Source organism: Polypterus senegalus, chromosome 13 (assembly GCF_016835505.1).
Source record: "Polypterus senegalus isolate Bchr_013 chromosome 13, ASM1683550v1, whole genome shotgun sequence".
Lineage (NCBI taxonomy): Eukaryota > Metazoa > Chordata > Cladistia > Polypteriformes > Polypteridae > Polypterus > Polypterus senegalus.
Window position 1 is genome coordinate 19,527,043 of NC_053166.1, and position 22,071 is coordinate 19,549,113.

Sequence of the window (22,071 nt, forward strand, 5' to 3'; positions counted from 1 at the left end):
TACAGCTGCTGCTCCTCGTCTGTGGAACTCTTTACCTCATCATATAAAGGAGTCGTCTACAACTAAACTGTTCAAAACGAGATTAAAGACTCATTTCTATTCGCTTGCATTCCGTGACCTTCAGTAATACTGATGGTTTCCTCATCGTGGTTATATAACATTACTTTATGTTTATTTATAATTATTATTATTTACTATTATTATTATATTTATTTTATTTATGTTCATTTATTTTATTTCTATTTATGTTATTTGTATGTTTTCTTTTATTCTATTATTGTAAAGTACTTTGGCCGCAGCATTCTTATGTTGTTTTAAATGTGATATATAAATAAATTGACATTGACAATAAATATTTAATGTCACACTTATACTTTTGCTGAGTCTCGGAAACCCTGCAAAAATGACAGTGTGTTGTGAAATTACCAGTCTTGGTTAGGCTCTGAGAGAGTGTAGGTGCAACATCATACAGGTATAGCCAAATTCTGAATCAGTGCTCCACCAAGTGTGCAGATACTGTACTGTTTGTGTCTCATAGCGCTTCTCAAAGTTTTCTTTGTGATAAACCAAAAAAGGGAGAAACAGCGTAAGTTTAGGGTAGTGTTATACTACATTTTTCTTTATGTCACTATATCTGGACAATACAGTAATCCCTCCTCGATTGCGGGGGTTGCGTTCCAGAACCCCCCACGATAGATGAAAATCCGCGAAGTAGAAACCATATGTTTGTGTAGTTATTTTTATATATTTTAAGCCCTTATAAACTCTCCCACACTGTTAACATTATTAGAGCCCTCTAGACATGAAATAACACCCTTTAGTCAAAGTTTAAACTGTCCTCCATGACAAGACAGAGATGACAGTTCTTTCTCACAATTAAAAGAATGCAAATAGATCTTCTTCTCTTCAGGAGCAGAGAATTTCAGAGGGAGAGAGCGCTCGCAAAGAAAAGCAAACAATCAAAAAATCAATACTTGTGCTTTTAAGTTTGCCGCGGCATTTTTTAGAGGAGCGTCAGTATCTTCTAAGCAAACAGCCCCTGTGCAAACAGCCCCTCTGCTCACATCTCCTCCGTCAGGCGCAGAGAACGTCAGAGACAGAGAGCGAGATTAAAGCAACAATCAAAAAATCAATACGTGTGCTTTTAAATATGCCGAGCACCGCAATAAAGCGGCATTTTTTTAGAGGAGCGTCAGTATCTTTTAAGCAAACAGCACCTCTGCTCACAGCCCTCCGTCAGGTGCAGAGAATGTCAGAGAGGGTGAGAGAGAGGCAGAGACAAGCAAACAATCAAGCTCCGCGGGATGCATATCTTATAGCATTGAGGAGTTTTAGTTAATATGTAATACATGCTCTGATTGGGTAGCTTCTAAGCCATCCGCCAATAGCGTCCCTTGTATAAAATCAACTGGGCAAACAAACTGAGGAAGCGTGTAGCATAAATTAAAAGACCCACTGTGTGCAGAAATCCGCGAACCAGCGAAAAATCTGTGATATATATTTAGATGTGCTTACATTTAAAATCCGCGATAGAGCGAAACCGCGAAAGTCAAAGCGCGATATAGCGAGGGATTACTGTACTGTTATGAGTTTTATTCACATGTGCATGTTAAATTTGGCACACAGGGGCTCAGCAGTTAGAATTACTAGCCAAGCATTGGATTAGATAGCCAAAGACAACTGGAGGCTTGTATAGTCAGCTTAAACACAAAATAGGGTATTTCTGTCCTCTGTCAGCACAAAATCTTCTTTCCTTATTGGGAGAATGAGAACCGGCATATAAGCACTATGATATTTCTGTATTTTGTGGAGGAGGAATTCAGCCCTTGTTTGGAGACAGAGAAGACCAGCAAGTTGAAGAAGAACAGTATAAAGGCTTGGACAGCAGCCAGACCCTTCGAGGCTGTGTCGACAAAGTTTGAAAAACCTCCCAGCGTGGGGACGAGAAATGGTAGGCTGTGTTGATCCAGATTCCCACCTGGATAAAAAGTCTGTACATTTGCCTCCCGTCTGTAACCGCGTTAACCGTCAGTAAATGTAAGCTAAAAGATATTTTTTCTCATGTGATTCTTGTACCGCCGTAATCACGATGGGAAGGTTTATATCGCCTTTTCTGGTATATTACGATATTATTTAGTTATTTAATATGCCACAATTTCAAAAGAACACATTTCCAAGAGAGCTAATGCCTCTTCAGGAAACAGCTAGGAAAGAAAAAAAAAAGAACTCGCATCTCATTTTCATTCTGTTTTCATACCTGTATTCCTAAAAAAAAAAAAAAGTTACATTTAACGTCACATTTTCAAAGAAAATATTTTCTGTAGTTTACAAAGTTTTTTTTTTATACAGAAATTGTCATGCTTGGGTCACAGGGAGAGTCCAGGTTTCCAAGGAAAATACATGCACTTTATTACTGTATAGAGAAGGCAAGTACAGTCTCAAGACTTCATTCAAAATAGGAGCTGTTACTGTTACTCAAGCACTTGAGATAGGAGCTGCAAAACTGTCCTGCTTTAGCTCACATCTTCAGATGATAACACCAGTGGCTCAGAATGACTGCTGTGGCAGACCAGGTGCGTGCGAGGAACAATAGGTGAAAGTCCGATGTTAAATGTTCTAAACATCGTGTGACAAGAATGTTACGTGGTAAGCCTGATCCTGTAGAGGACAACCAATTAATTTGCCCCTTGATTTACTGCTTACCAGATGCAGCAGAGCAGCTACGGAGGTGTCTTGCACTGCTGTCATTAGAGATGGCAAATCGCCAAGATCAATTATATACGTATTTTCTCCATATTTGTTATAACAAAATTTCCATTATAACAAAATATTTTTATGGTCCCATGAATTTCATTACAACAGGATTCCAGCTGTATATACAGTACTGTAGAAGACAATGAGAGAGTTAGCAAATAATACACATGTATACAATTGTGACAACACTGAAATCAAACTTCATCAGGCCAAAAAGGTTATTAAAAACTAAATGTGTAATATAATAATAACAAACGTTACTTTTGCATAGCTATTTTTCCCACAGTGAGCACCATCTCATGACACTTAATTTGTACAACAATGTTTTATAAATTTGTTCAAGTAGCTAACTGACAGATAAGTACAAACTACTTACTCTGCACTCTGTTATGAAGGTTCCTCTCTCGTTTGACAGGTTCTTTAGACATGATCTCAAACAAATTATTGGGATGAGAAATAATCTGAAAAATATATTAAGATATAAATAGGGCTTTCTTGTACCCCAAAAAATGAATGTTTACTCCAGGTAACTGGAGTTTGACACAACTCATAAAAATAAGTTGCATACTAAGGAAAATATTAGTTGTGTTAAATTTTCAGTCCATTTTAGGAGCATTTGCATAAAATGAGACGAGCATCTACTGTCATCGTCATGTCTTTCTGTCTGTCCATATAACACAACTCAGCTCCTGACGGACTGATTTTTTTACTCTTCAGTTAAATTTATTGGGAAAAGTCATTTTTCAATTGTGATATCTAGAATACCGCATGCTGCACACATTTTTCAAATCTGAAAAACTCCCATTTAAACATCATTGGTGAATTGTCAAAATCGTCTATCTTAAAACAGAGAAACAATCTGTGCAACTTAAATTACATTTTAATTTATTATTTACCTTAAGAGAAGTCATTTAAACTTTTTTATTTTGTATATTTTCATCTTGTGTTTCTGGCCAGTAAAACAAATCCATCCATCCATTTATTTCCTAACCCGCTGAATCCGAACACAGGGTCACAGGGGTCTGCTGGAGCTAATCCCAGCCAACACAGGGCACAAGGCAGGAACCAATCCTGGGCAGGGTGCCAACCCACCACAGGACACACACAAACACACCAAGCACACACTACGGACAATTTAGAATCGCCAATCCACCTAACCTGCATGTCTTTGGATTGTGGGAGGAAACCGGAGCGCCCGGAGGAAACCCACGCAGACACGGGGAGAACAAGCAAACTCCACACAGGGAGGACCTGGGAAGCAAACCCGGGTCTCCTAACTGCGAGGCAGCAGCACTACCACTGCACCACCGTGCCGCCCAAAAACAAATCCACAGTACAAATTATTTAAAATCAGAGTACAATTATATTAGTAGCTAGCACAAATGTCTGCAACACTTACTTCTCCCGCTGCTGGGAAAAATACTACGTAAGCTGAATGTTATTTGTAACTGTAAAAATTAAAAATGCAAGCAAGGAAAACAAAAGATCACTTAACTCATGCAGAAATGAATGGATGAGGAAGGGAGTACCATAAGTGTGACTTACATATACAGTGAAGTAACATGAATTCAGTATTTAGATTACACTTAAGGCAATCTCAGTGCTTCAGTATCTGCAGATTATAATGATTTAATATTTCTCTGGCACTATAGACTACCAAAAAAGTCCCACAGAAGAGTACAGTTTGGTTTAATTTCTAAATGGCAGAGAACTTGAAGTAGGAAAAATCAACCAAGAATGACTTATGTCAATTTGGAAGTTCAGGGAAGGAGCATCTGCAACGCCTCGTCATCAGAATGATGTTATAACAAATCAACAAAACAATAATATAAACATTGAATAAAAATAAAATTAAACAAAGCACAACATGAAAAACTATGCAAAATTGGAAAACGCTTGATGTATTGTGTGAGGGGGTAATTTAGATATAACAGTAGTTAAGTATTTTGGTTTGCAGTGCACATTGAAATACATACTTGCGGATAAGTCGGGACTTGATTATACAGTATAATTTCCAATATTTTATAATGTCGGTCGTACACTGAAAAAAGTATAACATTGATATTTTTCATTCAACGTAAATTTTCTCTTTCTAGCAATTTAAGATTACTCATTTAGTGTCGAAGCTTGAAATATTTGGTTTCAGATCTCAATCAAAGTAAAAAAAAGTTATGGTGGAGGGAATAAACGTAAAAATCCTATTTCAGTTAACCTAATATTTTATGTTGTTCGTGTGCTGTGTTTGAGGGCCGTTTGTATATTCTTCCGGTCGAACTTTCCAGCGTGATGGCTTTCCAACTGCTAAAAAAGAAGAACAACTTAAAAAATAGATTAACTTCAGTATAAAACAAGTGAATTGCACCCAATCACTCTAAATGTTTGCCTCCACCCAAATATCGTGATCAATAAGCGAAAAGAATTATATTGGTTCAGATTGAAAATATTAAGTGTGAATCATTACCAAACTTTATTCAGAACTGAGTTGTTTCATTGCAGGCAGCAGACAGACTAGACTATTGCAGTAGGTGCTTTTTGCAGTATGTTTAAATGCACCCACCATATATATTCGTGTTTTAAGTTCTCCTGTGGAGAAGGCGGGACTTGATTTTACTGTATAATTTCCAGTATTTTATAATGTCGGTTTTATAAGTCGAATGCGGAAAACTCACACTATTCTTCCAAGAGATTACGATATGCTAACGCCCACGTGAGAGAATAACCACGGAGCACACAGCCTTTTTTTTTCTATGTATTGTGCCTACGTGACCACACGGTAATACCCAAACTACTCCGAAGCGACATTTGCACTGATTTGTGTTTTTCGTATCTCACGCCCTCATGCACTTTTATCACAAAAGCATCCCTTATCTAAGATAGAGCGTTCGATCAGAAGAAAATATGAATCTGGTTTGAAATTAAACATCCTTGAAGTAGCTGCAACAAAATTTTATGTGTCTGAGAAACTGATGCAAGATTGAAGGAGGCAAGAAGATGCAAAAAAAATTTCAAAATTTAAGTGTCGCATTTTTGACCAGGTGTATAAGTCGTGGTCTGATTTTATGATCAGTTTTTCGGGTTTCAAGACCCAACTTATACGTGAGTATATACGGTAAGCATTTGTTTTAGAAATATCATGAAGAGAACTACTGAAACGGTTAAGTAAACAAAAGACAAGAACATGGTTGATGTCATATACAAAATGTACTAAGAGATGATTAAGAGATCAATAGATGTCCTATAAACAACAAGGCTGGACAGTTGTCACATGCACAGAGATTTCAAAGGTAAATGCTGAACCTGAAACATATAAGAAGAACAGGAGTGTGATAGAGTAGACTGATTTAGATATGTAATTTGTGTATAAAGGGCGGCACGGTGGCGCAGTGGTAGCGCTGCTGCCTCCCAGTTAGGAGACCTGGGTTCGCTTCCTGGGTCCTCCCTGCGTGGAGTTTGCCTGTTCTCCCCATGTCTGCGTGGGTTTCCTCTGGGCACTCCGGTTTCCTCCCACGATCCAAAGACATGCAGGTTAGGTGGATTGGCGATTCTAAATTAGCCGTGTTTGTGTGTGTCCTGCGGTGGGTTGGCACCCTGCCGGTTCCTGCCTTGTACCCTGTGTTGGCTGGGATTGGCTCCAGCAGACCCCCGTGACCCTGTATTCGGATTCAGCGGGTTAGACAATGGATGGATGGATTTGTGTATAAGCCAACAAACCAATCATAGTAAATGTATGCATTAATCAGCACTGTTATGTAAATTCAGTTATTTATAAAATGGACCTCTGCCGTTCTTCCCCCATGACCATTCTAACCATTCTGTAACTGATTACTGTGATGGATGCTCCCTCTTCGCCATTTGCTGAGAAGTAAAGATACAACGGACAAGTTTCCTCCTGCCTGATTACTGACTCAAAGAGGTTTTATCAAACTTGCCTTAGTAGAGGATACATTTCTTTCTTTAATTAACATTTGATTTCTACCACAATTGCCAATGTGACCCTCACATATAAAAAAAGCAGTATATAAATAATGACTAAGTATCAAAACCTTTCTATAAAATGTATTCATTTTAACATTGCAATTTCTATTTTACAAACATTTTTACTTATATATTAATAAGTCATTCCATCTTAACATTTCATAACCCCCTGTCAAACTTTCTAACAGGTTTCTAATTAGGTTTAATGAATCTGCTCATTACACTTCATTAGCCTTTGTCTTTACATACTGTAGCACACTGGACTGCATTTTACAATAATTTCAGAACAAGAAGCCTCAAAATAACTGTGCAATGTACTTTTACAAACATTAAGTGTTTTACTTTTGACACATTTTTCTGTGGAAATGTAATATTAGGGTGGCACGGTGGCACTTCCCGGGTCCCCCCGCGTGGAGTTTGCATGTTCTCCCTGTGTCAGTTTCCTCCCAAAGACATGCAGGTTAGGCGCATTGGCAATCGTAAAGTGTGTGTGTGCCCTGCAATGGGCTGGTGCCCTGCCTGGGGTTTGTTTCCTGCCTTGCACCCTGTGTTGGCTGGGATTGGCTCCAGCAGACCCCCATGACCTCTGTAGTGGGTTGAATGATTGGATGGCTGGATGTAATATTAGAAAATGAGCTATGTAGCACTACCAAAAGCAACACTGTGGTTCCACTTATGGCTCAACTGCTGGTTTGGTTTTCTTTTTACTACTGAAGTCAAGTTTTCGTTGTTATTCAGAGAGTTTGCTATCTTCTCTGCTTTGAAAAATTAAAGCTGCCAAAACGTGCACCAAGCCAAGCTTTGCCTAAAAAATAGGTGGTGGGACTTACCATATTCCATGTGAACTCCACCAGAGGCCGTGCCAGCAAAAAAGCATCATTGATTTTCTTCCCATCCAGATCTGGAAACACGGTGGCAAGGCCTGAGCCAACATTATGAACCACCATGTCCTGCAGGAACAGGTTTGAGTGGAGTTATTCTTACATTGCAGATGTTACTCAAGTAAGACAGTAAAACTCCTGATGAAAAATGTTGCAGAGTCTTAGCCTTCTTGTGTTGCAATAATTTGACTGTGAACCAAAAAAGCAATTAAAAAGCATATTGCTTCTGTATTGTAAAAAGTACATTTTCACAAAGCAGACAAAGATGTCCTGACTACATGTAACATACCTGACCTTTACATTTACTCGAGCCGGTTAAAGTGTAAAGATGTCAGTTTTGGTAAATTTAAGTCCTTTGAGTATCTCGCCGTTGTTATTCATGGAGTTTCTCACGTTCTCGTTTTATCAGTGTATAAACCTCCTAAATATAACACGTCTTTCTTTGAGGAATTCTATGACTTAATGTCAATATTAATTACGAACTATGACAAACTCTTAATAGTTGGCGACTTTAACTTTCATATCGACAATCAGTGTGACCAAAAAGTAAAAGAATTCATGAACCTTCTGGACTCTTTTGATTTGAGACAGCTCGTAAATCAGCCTACACATAAAGCAGGTCATACGTTAGACTTAGCGATTGCTAAAGGACTTAAAGTTGATATAAAGCAGGTCATTGATATCAGTCTATCAGACCTTTTCCTTCTACTATTTAATATAGAAATAAAGATAGAAAACGCTCATGAGAAGCATTTTGTTAAAAAACGATTCTTTGACTCATCAGCAGCTTTAAAACTTACAAACTTTCTAAGCAATCAGTCCGTTTATAGTGCCAGCTATAATAGCGAGGATAATGTAAATAGTAAAGTGGAAAACTTTAATTCTAAAGTAAGAGCTGCTGTTGACATAGTTGCACCTGAAAAGACAGTGAAAAATCTTCTAGCATTGTTATACCATGGAAGACCCAAAGAGTGTCTGATTTAAAGAGAACATGCCGCAGAGCTGAGCGTAAATGGAGGAAGACTAAACTAACTATCCACTATGAAATATTAAAAGTTAAAATAACAGAATACAATAACACTGTCCGTCTTGAGAGGCGCTGCTATTTCTCTAAGATTATAAATAACAATGCTAGTAATCCCAGAGTCTTATTTTCTACAATTGATCGTCTGCTAAACCCAGGTAACTCAAAGGAATGCCTCCTAAGTACTTCCAGTGAAACCTGTGAGGCTATCGCTGTATTTTTCAATCAAAAAATTAATGATATTAGAAATAACATAGTATATCTCCCCAACACTAAGGATCCTCCTAAACCCCAGTACTCCATTATAAACCAATTGAACTCTTTCTCTAGGATAGATTTACCTGATTTACATAAAATAATTGCTCAACTGAAACCCTCTACATATGTCCTTGATCCAATACCAACAAATGTTTTCAAAGAAGTGCTAATTGACAATATTCTTGACATAGTAAATTCGTCATTAGATTGGGGGGTCTTCCCAGACTGTCTTAAGACTGCTGTAGTTAAACCCCTACTTAAGAAACATAATCTTGACCCTCGCTCTTGAAAATTTTAGACCCATCTCTAACCTGCCTTTCTTAAGTAAAGTTCTAGAGAAGGCAGTCATTATGCAGTTAAATGACCACCTCAATAAACATGCTATTCTTGATAAATTTCAGTCAGGTTTTAGAACAAATCACAGCACAGAAACTGCACTTGTTAAAGTAGTAAATGATTTGCGTGAATGCAGACAGAGGCCATTTATCTGTTCTCATCCTCTTAGATCTGAGTGCCGCATTTGACACCATTGATCACAATATTCTTAGAAATCGCCTTAGTCAATGGGTGGGCCTCTCTGGCAGTGTCTTAAATTGGTTTGAATCCTACCTGGCAGGGAGAAAATTCTTTGTTAGTTGTGGTAATTACAACTCAAAGACACATGATATCCATATGGTGTTCCACAAGGCTCTATCCTGGGTCCGCTGCTCTTCTCAATCTACATGCTTCCGTTAGGTCAGATTATCTCAGGTTACAACGTGAGCTACCACAGCTATGCTGATGACACACAGCTGTACTTATCAATAGCACCTGATGACCCCGATTCTCTCGATTCACTAACACAATGTCTGACTTGTATCTCAGAATGGATGAATAGTAACTTTCTCAAGTTAAATAAAGAGAAAACTGAAATCTTAGTGATTGGCAATAATGGATACAATGAGGCTATTAGAAATAAACTGGATACATTAGGATTAAAAGTCAAGACGGAGGTAAAAAGCTTAGGGGTAATTGTTGACTGTAATCTGAATTTTAAATCGCATATTAATCAGATCACTAGGACAGCATTTTTTCCACTTAAGAAACATAAGTAAAGTTAGACCTCTTATATCACTGAAAGATGCTGAGAAATTAGTTCATGCGTTTGTTTTCAGTCGACTAGATTACTGTAACGCACTCCTCTCAGGACTACCCAAAAAAGACATAAATCGTTTGCAACGAGTGCAGAATGCAGCTGCTAGAATCCTAACTAGGAAAAGAAAATCCGAACACATTTCTCCAGTTTTGATGTCACTACACTGGTTACCTGTGTCATTCAGGATTGACTTTAAAATTCTGCTTATGGTTTATAAAGCCTTAAATAATCTGCCATCCTATATATCGGAATGTCTGACACCTTATATTCCAAATCGTAACCTTAGATCCTCAAATGAGTGTCTCCTTAGAATTCCAAGAACAAAACTTAAAAGAAGTGGTGAGGCGGCCTTCTGCTGTTATGCACCTAAAATCTGGAATAGCCTGCCAATAGGAATTCACCAGGCTGATACAGTAGAGCACTTTAAAACACTGCTGAAAACACATTACTTTAACATGGCCTTCTCATAACTTCATTTTAACTTAATCCTGATACTCTGTATGTTCAATTCTTCATAATAACTATTCATGGTGGCTCTAAAATCTGTACTGACCCCTACTCTCTCTTCTGTTTCTTTTTCCGTTTCTTTTGGTGGTGGCTTTCACCACCACCATCTACTCAAAGCACCATGATGTTCCAACAGTGATGGATTAAGAGCCAGAAGTCTGCATGACCATCATCATCGAGTGACTCTGTGAGAACCCTAAATACAAAGAGGACTATTTCATTGATTTTTGGGTGGTCTCATGGCCTTTGAACCCCAGCAGATTTTATTTTTTTCTCTCCAGCCGAGTTTTTTTTTTTTCTGTCCTCCCTGGCCATTGGACCTTACTCTTATTCTATGTTAACTAATGTTGTCTGATTTTAATTTCTTATTTTGTCTTTTATTTTTCTTCATTATGTAAAGCACTTTGAGCTACTTTTTTGTATGAAAATGTGCTATATAAAGAAAAAGTTGTTGTAGTTGTTGTTGACCTGAATATTGTGATCAATTGTGATGTATTGGTGACTTTCCTATACAAACTTACATTGAAGATTATAAAAAATTAATCCAACTGCAATAGTCCGGTCAAATATACATTTTATACACGTAAAATAAAAATAGGGTTTTGTGAATTGCATAAACGCAACTTTGTTGTTTTGGACCTGCCAGAAGCATCAAGCAATAATACAAAATTGAAAAATATTCCTAACTACTATAATTAAATTACAGTGTTTTACCATTTAAATTCCATACTGCATACATTACAATGTTTTTCCTTCTTTCCTCAAAGATGGCTGAATTGTATCACAGCAACATCTGCCCCCAAGCCCACACCATGACTTTCTTGAACATCCTGATTCATCTGTGTACAATTTGACACACAGACTGCTATCTACTAAATGAGACAGTTCTTTCTATTTTCAAATAACACCACATTGCGCTTTCTGTGTTTTCCACTATCTATATTTCAGATTTTTTTGTAAAGATGGTTTTGAATCTTTCAAGTATTGGTGTTGTACTTTGGATACACCGTAGAAATGATTGACCAACTACAGTTGTGCTTGAAAGTTTGTGAACCCTTTAGAATTTTCTCTATTTCTGCATAAATATGACCTAAAACATCATTAGATTTTCATTCAAGTCCTAAAAGTAGATAATGAGAAACCAGTTAAACAAATGAGACAAAAATATTATACTTGGTCATTTATTTATTAAGAAAAATGATCGAATATTACATATTTGTGAATGGAAAAAAGTATGTGAACCTTTGCTTTCAGTATCTGGAGTGACCCCCAATAACTGCAACTAAATGTTTCCGGTAACTTCTGATCATTCCTGCACACCGGTGTGGAGGAATTTGAGCCCATTCCTCCGTACAGAACAGCTTCAACTCTGGGATGTTGGTGGGTTTCTTCACATGAACTGCTCGCTTCAGGTCCTTCAACAACATTTCCATTGGATTAAGGTCAGGACTTTGACTTGACCATTCCAAAACATTACTTTTCTTCTTCTTTAACCGGTAGAACGACTTGTGTGCTTAGGGTCGTTGTCTTGCTGCATGACCCACCTTCTCTTGAGATTCAGTTCATGGACAGATGGCCTGACATTTTCCTTTAGAATTCTCTGATATAATTTAGGGGTTCCTCCCCTGGCTGTAATTCAAATTCTTCTTTAATGTCTGTTTTGTTCAATTTTGATTCTTTCGTTAATGTCAATATTGCTATTTACTTAGTTTCGGTGCATCTATGTATCTTTTGTCACGTTCCGTGTGTTTTCTGGATGGCTTCCCTTCACCCCAAGGGACTGCCTTTAGCCCTGTAAAGCCATGGATCTCTCATAGTTAATGGAAGTTCATCTCGAAAGCGCTTATTATGTTTTCTGGATTTCTGATCTTCTGCTCTGCTTTTTGACCTTGCCTTGGATTACTATATTGGGATTTTTGTTTGCTTTTTTGTGCTCCACAAAGCTCTATGTTATTTCAGAGCATTTTCATTAAGAATAAACCTTTTGTTTAATAACGAATGTTAGCTGGGTTTTTTTGATGGGATTTGTGGGCATTATTGGAACTGGTCGGGACTTAATGTGCTTTGGAACTCTTGAATGGCGTAACAGTTACCCTGGGGGAATACAAGGGGCTGAGATGAAAGGCTTTCAACAGTCTGCAACAGAATATGAAATGTCCCCTCTTTCCCCTCCAACAGGACATCCTGATAAGGTCTGTATAATCCTCTTTAATAAAACCCTTGTGTGCGTCCAGTGTCCGTGTGTATCTTCTAGTGAAGTGCGCATGCGTGGGGCCACACAGCACGTGTTCAGTCTCTTCCTGTGCATTCCCTGTGCAGAGAGAGACAGACACATACACAGGCGCGCACGAGTCATGCACACACAGGCGTGCGCGAGTCACACACACAAACATACAGGCGCGCGCGCGTCACACACACACACATACACACGAGACAAACAGGCATGCGCGACAGACAGACACACACACACACACACAGGCGAGAGACAGACAGACACACACACACACACAGAGGCATGCGCTTAAGAGACACACACACGCGTGCATTGTTGCAATGTTACTTTTCTTGGTTGTTTATTAAATTACAGATTTTTCAAATGTTCGTTTTCCCCCTGTGCTTAAAACTCATTAAAAAAAGAGTTTTTAGCGAGCGGGTCATAAGGCTACAGCGCAAATTCTTGCAGTGTTAGTTTTCTCAGTTGTTCAAGGTTTTCTTAGTGTTAGTCAATGTTTTTACATTTAGTTTACTATTACGCTGTGCTTTCTATGGTATAGTTAACTATATTTGTGCTTAAAAACTTAAAAAAAATATATATTTACATACAGTTCATACGGTCTGGAACGGATTATGGTCGTGAGCCGAGGTTCCACTGTATTACTGTCAGACAAAATTACAGGCATTTTACAGAAATACAAACCAGTATTACTGAGAGAGAAAATTAAAGGCACACAATACAGTGACACATATTACAGCCACATACAAGGTCTCTCGCCATTTAATATAGACTGTTCATACAAATGTTTATTACTACTGTTCTAGCGCCCGTTATTTTAACGGGCTTAATGTCTAGTAAAGTATAAAAGAGGAACCGAATCCTACCAGGTCCTACCATGACAAAACAGGTAGATATTTCAAAAACTGCTAAAATTTCCTTTTTTCACCTTTGCAATATTGCCAGACTTATGCCATTTCTCTCACGGTTAGTTTCTAAAAGACTCTTTCATGCCTTCATCACTTCTAGATTAGACTATCGCAGCGGTTCTGCAACTTTCGTATTTCACACCCAACCCCACTCCCAATCCCCCACCCATTTTCTACCTGGAATAATTCTGCGCCCCCTGCATAATATAAGAGAGATGAGAATAACCCACAATACAACTAACAAAGGTTTGATACTCGTGCGGTGTCGCAGTATTCTATCATTTTTACTTCCATAAGATTTGCATGTGTTCGGCTAACTTCGATGAAATATTTGCAATTTATTTTTTTAAAGTACCTTAACTGTTAAAATGCGTTGTGTGGTTTTCGGTACTAATTCTAATACCAAAAACAATGAATAAATGATTTATTCTTATTTAATTTTTTTTTAATGTAAAGAAACGATTAAATATGTTTTGATTTTTAAAAATCTCGTAAACGAGGACACCAATGAAGTCAATCTGCGCGAGACTAACGTATTTTCGCCTGACAAATATTATACCGCTGCTAGTTGTATCATGAAAATAACCCAATATGCAGTAAATTATTTAACTCAATTTGGCAATATCGACTACACTGCCAATGTGGTGCATTATTATGGAGGGATATTTCGGACATATTAGATATTTTAGAACTGAGTATTTGACCCTTTTTTATGAGTATAAAGTCAGTTGTATATTCGGAGCTACTTTTTCAAACAACTGTACAGCTCTGATCATTGGTAAAGTTGTTCAGTTCAAAATATTAGTTGGAGCTGCTTTGGGCATTCCATGTCAAAGTACCTAAACTAATACAGCCGTTGCAGCTTACCGTATCAAACTGGCTCATTCGCCTTGTGATCGTCTTCTCCGATACACCTTATAGATCTGCAATCTGTCGTACTTTTAAACCACATAACAGAAGGTGTTCTATTGACTCAGCTGGAATGTCAAAGGATGGACGTCCAGAGCAGGGAACTGCGTCACCTGAACTAGAGTGTAGTAGAGTCCGTTCCACCTGTTCTTCGATAATTTCAAAAACAGTTTCATCTATATCGGAGCCTAAAAGGGCCGCCAACATTGTAATTTCTTCCGATAAATCTTCAATTCTCTCTCTGAAATACGTAATATCTTCGGCAGAATCCATTTCTTCGGCAGTAGTAAGCATTTTTCTAATTAATTCTTGTGCTATCGATTCACCAATCAGTAACTAGAGGGCGTGTTAGAGCCCACCCTCTCAACTTTGACGAGTGAAAGTGACAGTTTTATTTTAAACCGTATTTCATGACGGTTTGCAGGAATGTTACGGACAAAATGAAATAAATAAGCAATGAAAAAATATTTCGTGACACATTTATTTATTTATGCTCTCATTTCATGACATATTTATTTATTTATGCTCACATTTCACAGTACCTTTACTTATTTACGCATTTATTTATTTATTTCATTTTGTCCGAAATATTCCTCCATACATTATCACCTGATCTACTGTTACCTGAATGTTCACGACAGATACCGATAACGTCTCGAACTTTGAAATTACGCGACTATAAAAGCAGCAGCAGCGGCGCCGCTCGTCATAGAAACAAACTTCAAATAGAAAAGAAACTCAGAGTGTCTCGATATCTCGAATATCAAACCAACATGGACAAGCTGTGTACTTTAAAGCAGGCACAACATATTAGTCTTTAGGTCTATGCCTTAGAAATGTTTTATGTTAATTTTAGTTATAGCCTAATGCATTCGTTGTGATTATATGCTTGCAAATTTAAATTTGAAATAAAAATGTAAAAAATTCATTTTGATGTCTTGTTCATTTATTCGACGCCATAACCCCCAACCAACCCCCTCGCCCCGCCCCCATTTGTACGGCTACAGCGCCCCACACTTTGAGAACAGCTGGACTGTTGCAATACATATAATTTTTGACAACATGCAAAATCCTGCATTATGTTCTGCCCACATTTCTAAATTGGCCCTAGTGTGTGCTTGGTGTGGGTGTGTTTATGTGTGTCCTGCGGTGGGTTGGCACCCTGCCCAGGATTGGCTCCTGCCTTGTGCCCTGTGTTGGCTGGGATTGGCTCCAGCAGACCCCCGTGACCCTGTGTTTGGATTCAGCGGGTTGGAAAATGGATGGATGGATGGATGGATGTTCTGCCCATGCTCATACTTAAACCTCACTGAACCATATCGCCCCTATACCGACAATACACTGGCTCTGTATTGAGTGATACACTAATTGTGAAACACTTGGCAGTCACGGAGTGCATCTATGGCTGAACTTCAGGCACACACCAACAACTCACACAGGGATGAATTTGGAATAAATTATTAAACTTACTTGCACATCTTTGGGGATATGAGAGAGAAACAGGATTAGGAGGAAAACTCAAACAGACACGGGGAGTACATTCAATCCCTTATCTACAGTATATTACTAAATGAAGGTTGTACAGGTGCCGGTCATAAAATTAGAATATCATGACAAAGTTGATTTATTTCAGTAATTCCATTCAAAAAGTGAAACTTGTATATTAGATTAATTCATTGCACACAGACTGTTGTATTTTAAATGTTTATTTCTTTTAATTTTGATGATTATAACTGACAACTAATAAAAGTCCCAAATTCAGTATCTCAGAAAATTAGAATATCAATTTAAGACCAATGCAAAAATAGGATTTTTTAGAAATGTTGGCCATCTGAAAGGTATGAACATGAAAAGTATGAGCACGTACAGCACTCAATATTTACTTGGGGCTCCTTTGGCCTGGATTACTGCAGCAATGCGGCGTGGCATGGAGTCGATCAGTCTGTGGCACTGCTCAGGTGTTATGAGAGCCCATGTTGCTCTGAAAGTGGCCTTCAGCTCTTCTGAATTGTTGGGTCATGCGTATTGCATCTTCCTCTTCACAATACCCCATAGATTGTCTATGGGGTTAAGGTCAGGCGAGTTTTCTGGCCAATCAAGAACAGGGATACCATGGTCCTTAAACCAGGTACTGGTAGCTTTGGCACTGTGTGCAGGTGCCAGGTCCTGTTGGAAAATGAAATCTGCATCTCCATAAAGTTCGTCAGCAGGAGGAAGCATGAAGTGCTCTAAAACTTCCTGGTAGACAGCTGTGTTGACCTTGGACCTCAGAAAACACAATGGACCAACACCAGCATATGACATGGCACCCCAAACCATCACTGACTGTGGAAACCTTACACTGGACCTCAAGCAACGTGGATTCTGTGCCTCTCCTCTCTTCCTCCAGACTCTGGGACCTTGATTTCTAAAGAAAATGCAAAATTTACTTTCATCAGAGAACATAACTTTGGACCACTCAGCAGCAGTCCAGTCGAGACACTTCTGACGCTGTCTCTTGTTCAAGACTGGCTTGACACAAGGAATGCGACAGCTGAAGCCCATGTCTTGCATACGTCTGTGCGTGGTGGTTCTTGAAGCACTGACTCCAGCTGCAGTCCACTGTTTGTGAATCTCCCCCACAGTTTTGTTTCACAATCCTCTCCAGGGTACAAGCGGTTATCCCTATTGCTTGTACACTTTTTTCTACCACATCTTGTCCTTCCCTTCTCCTCTCTATTAATGTGCTTGGACACAGAGCTCTGTGAACAGCCAGCCTCTTCAGCAATGACCTTTTGTGTTTTGCCCTCCTTGTGCAAGGTGTCAATGGTCGTCTTTTGGACAACTGTCAAGTCAGCAGTCTTCCCCATGATTGTGTAGCCTACAGAACTCGACTGAGAGACCATTTAAAGGCTTTTGAGTTAATGAGCTGATTAGAGTGTGTGTGGCACCAGGTGTCTTCAATATCGAACCTTCTCACAATATTCTAATCGTCCGAGATACTGAATTTGGGACTTTCATTAGTTATCAGTTACAATCATGAAAATTAAAAGAAATAAACATTTCAAATACATCAGTCTGTGTGTAATGAATGAATCTAATATACAAGTTTCACTTTTTGAATGGAATTACTGAAATAAATCAACTTTGTCATGATATTCTAATTTTATGACCGGCATCTGTATATGTGCACGGATGCCAGAGGCCAGCAGCACTGAAAGCGCACGCGCACACCGCCTCAGCGCCCCAGAGTCAAACCCAGCGGCTTCCCAGAGTCAGTAGGTGGCGCCCAAACAGCACAACACAACCTGTAAATTAAACTTCAGGTCACAATACAACCGCCGCCTGAACGCGAACGCGCACACCTCCTAATATACAACCTTCGTTTAGTAATGTAGATCTCCAAGACGAGATCAGAGGCCAAAAGCAAGACGTGCACAATACAACCGCTGCCCGAACGGGAACGCGCACATCTCCGCATATACAACCTGTTGACCAGACAAATAACCACGTGATTGGATTGCTTCCTGGAGAAAGCCACGTCTTTCTAAGTACTGACAGTGTTGATTCTGAACACGAAACTGAGCATCTTAATTTCCCATTAGAATATTTAAACACTATTAGCCTATAGCCGGATTACCACAACACAATCTTAACCTTAATGTAGGGACAAAATTACCTTTTAAACTTAAACGACGCCAATTTCCCATTAAGGCTGCATTTGCCATGACGATCAACAAATCCCAAGGACAAACCATGGACAAAGTAGGGATTTACCTATCTGAGCCTGTATTTGGACACGGACAGCTTTATGTTGCCTTTTCAAGAGTCCGGCGTTCGTGTGACATTAAAATGAAGGTTTTAACTACTCCATACTAGGGAGAGCTAATTCAAGGACAGGAAACCATCTGTACCAAAAATGTTGTTTATAAAGAAATTTTTGATTAACTATTTTGAATTTACCTATTTTATGAATTTTTTTTGTTTCCAATTTACTGCATTTAAACCTTTGCACTCCGATATTTATTTTACTTATAAGTGCAGCAACTCAAAGACATTTTGGACTTAAATGATATAACAATTACATTTCAATTTTAGTTTTAATAAATTCGTTCATTTTAGTACAAATATATTTATTTAATTAAATTAAACTTTCCCAGGACACTCCCACCCTCATTTTTCATCCCTCCAAAGGTCGGAGGGAACAGAAAGTGATTGCCTTTCTTGGATTTGCTATTCTTTAGAGAATCGGGGGGTTTACTGGTTTAAAATGGCCAGGTATGTAATCACAACTATAGAAGCTGGATCTTTGAAGTCTGTCTGTCTGCCTGCCTGTCTGCTTTTTATGAGAGAAACACATAATGGATTTAATGGATGTTTTTTTTCTATGTTTTGCTTGAACATTCCAGTTGATTTTGCGACTTCTCTCGTTGCACTATGTATCACAGTTTGCTTGTGGTACCAATTTATTTGCGTGAATCTGAGAGAGACGCTGTGGGCCAAGGGCAGGGCCCTCTTCACTCACGTGCCAACCTCGGAGCATTCCTTACCTCCACTTAGCTAGTGAACAAGAGAACTATTTAACGGATTTAAATCGGGTTTTTTTTCTATAATTTGCTTGAACATTCCGGCTGATTTTATGACTTCTCTCATCGCACTAAGAATCATCGTTTGTTTGCAGGAGCGATATATTCGTGCTAATCCGAGACAGAGGCTGCGGGCCGAGGAGAGGGGGAAGAGTGACGTCAGGAGTAGCGAGCCGGGCAGGGCCCTCCTCACTGTCCTGTTTCACTACTACGTGGGCTGAACTATGGGGGACGGCTAGTAATATAATAATACAGTGTGAGCCCAAAAGAAGTTCCACATTTTAAACATTTGTTCTACAAAAGCACCACAAGATCAAATAAATTTTATTACGACACAAGAAAGGGTATACATAATTTTCTGCTCAATGTTGTGCCCGTCTGTCTAAATTTACCCACCCACTGAAGAATTGCTTTTTAATTTGGGACATCACCATTAGGAGGAATGCTGATGTGTGCTCGGAAGGCGTGTTGCATAGTGATATGGATTTGTTGTTTTTGAAAAATGCTTTGACAGCGAAAGCACGGTGTACACTGGTCCAAGGTAGGTTGCAGACTAAAAACTACAATGGATTGCCTATCAAAGGAACCCCAACCCAGTTGACTGCTTCTACCTCAAACAATAACCTTGAGAAATGTGGTACTTCATTTTAGCTCACCCTGTATAATATAATATGACAACTCAAGATCACAAAGGCCACAGTCAATCCTGAAAATATCACGTACAAGGTGCAAATTAACCCTGGATGACACACCAATTATAGGCAATGTTGTAAACGTCAATCTACCACCCTCTTTGCTTTGAGTGGAATCGTCAATGCCAGACCTGCACATAGAAACTTGAAGAACCGAGGAGATATGAAGGGTTTGGATACAGTTAGTTTACAATCTGAGAATGCTGAGGAGGGTGTTTCATTACTTATAGCAATATCTGTTTATAAGACTGTCTGAGACAAAATACATGCTTGAGGGGGTGACACTTCAGAAAACAAGTAGGAAATGGGCTGTATTTATATACTCAGCAAAAAAAGAAACGTCCCTTTTTCCAGGACTGTGTATTTCAACAATAATGCTTTAAAAATCCAAATAACTTTACAGATCTTCATTGTAAAGGGTTTAAACAATGTTTTCCATGCATGTTCAATTAACCATAATCAATTAATTAACATGCACCTGTGGAATGGTCGTTAAGACCTTAACAGCTTACAGAAAGTAGGCATTTAAGGTCACAGTTCTAAAAACACAGGACACTAAAGAGACTTGTCTACCGACTGTGAAAAACACCCAAAGAAAGATGCCCAGGGTCCCTGCTCATCTGCGTGAACGTGCATTAGGCATGCTGCAGGGAGGCATGAGGACTGCTGAATAAATTGCCATGTCCGCACTGTGAGACGCCTAAGACAGCGCTACAGGGAGACAGGAAGGACAGCTGATCATCCTCGCAGTGGAAGACCACGTGTAACAACACCTGCACAGGATCGGTACATCCGAATATCACACCTGCGTGACAGGTACAGGATGGCCACAACAACTGCCCGAGTCACACCAGGAACACACAATCCCTCCATCAGTGCTCAGACTGTCCGCAATAGGCTGAGAGAGGCTGGACTGAGGGCTTGTAGGCCTGTTGTAAGGCAGGTCCTTACCAGACATCACCAGCAACAACGCCGCCTATGGGCACAAACCCACCTTCGCTGGACCAGACAGGAGTGTCAAAAAGTGCTCTTCACTGACCAGGGGTGATGGACGGATTTGTGTTTATCGTCGAAGGAATTGAGCAGGTCTGGGACCTGTTGGATCGCAGGGTGAGGGCTAGGGCCATTCCCCCCAGAAATGTCCAGGAACTTGCAGGTGCCTTGGTGGAAGAGTAGGCTAACATCTCACAGCAAGAACTGACAAATCTGGTCCAGTCCATGAGGAGGAGATGCACTGCAGTACTTTAAGCAGCTGGTGGCCACACCAGACACTGACTGGTACTTTTGATTTTGAGCCTCCCTTCATTCAGGGAAACATTGTGAAACATTTTTAGTTTATGTCTTATGGTGTTGACTCTTTTAGTGTTCATACAAATATTTACACATTAAGTTTACTTAAAGTAAAAACAGCTGAAAGTCAGAGGACGTTTCTTTTTTTGCTGAGTATATATTTGTATTTCATGTTTCTTTAAAGAGAAAAACAAACTTTACATAAATGAATTATCACTTATGCTATGAATCAGTTCTGTAGGTCTTTACTTAAGCTGCCAGTCAAACAGGTACCTTGTGATGACGGGGATACTCTAGTTATACTTTTGCCAAGGAAGCTACATAAACATACACATTTTATTAAAATTAAATAAACTGATAAATGAATAGAATCACAGAATTCAATGAGAGTGAAGTATAATATTTATCTTTAAACAATTACCCATGATTCCTATTTACTGCACCTTAGCTCATATATGCATATCAAGCGATATATCTATTCAATCAATGCATGGCTTCCAGTGACAAACAGAATATGGAGAACGTTTTTGTCATGCCAAGATTGAATTTCATAGATTGTAATGAACAATGGAGGACAATATTTAACAAGTCTTAATATAAGTTTTGATGTAAGACATTTTGGGAACATGATTACAGTTTGAATTAAATCACCCTTCAGTCCTACTGCCGTTTTGATCATTTCATTTTATTTTGCCGGCTGAATATCTTCTATACTATGCCAGTTTTGAGGACTATTGTTATTAATATTATCATTATCATTATTGATGCTGTTGTTTGTGCTATTGTGGGATATTAACCATATAGTAGCCTATGATAACCACCCCCATGACAAGTCAGTGTCTATGAATCCAAACTAAGACCCTCCACCTAAAGGTGAGAGCAGTTCATCCTAGTATTTAGAAGACCACATGTAGATTGTCAGATGTTAAGACCAAACATC

At 38.9% G+C, this 22,071-nt stretch overlaps 1 protein-coding gene across 1 annotated transcript in view; it reads right to left on the minus strand.

Annotated features, from left to right (window-relative positions):
- The window catches only part of LOC120542726 (soluble guanylate cyclase 88E-like), a 105,340-nt gene that overhangs the window by 56,727 nt on the left and 26,542 nt on the right, over window positions 1-22,071 (minus strand). Inside the window, exons 7-8 of the mRNA XM_039775364.1 lie at window positions 7,560-7,679; window positions 3,131-3,215 (exon numbers count right to left, since the gene is read on the minus strand). Of these exons, the coding sequence (XP_039631298.1) occupies window positions 3,131-3,215; window positions 7,560-7,679 (205 nt within the window). The remainder of the gene's footprint in view (window positions 1-3,130; window positions 3,216-7,559; window positions 7,680-22,071) is intronic.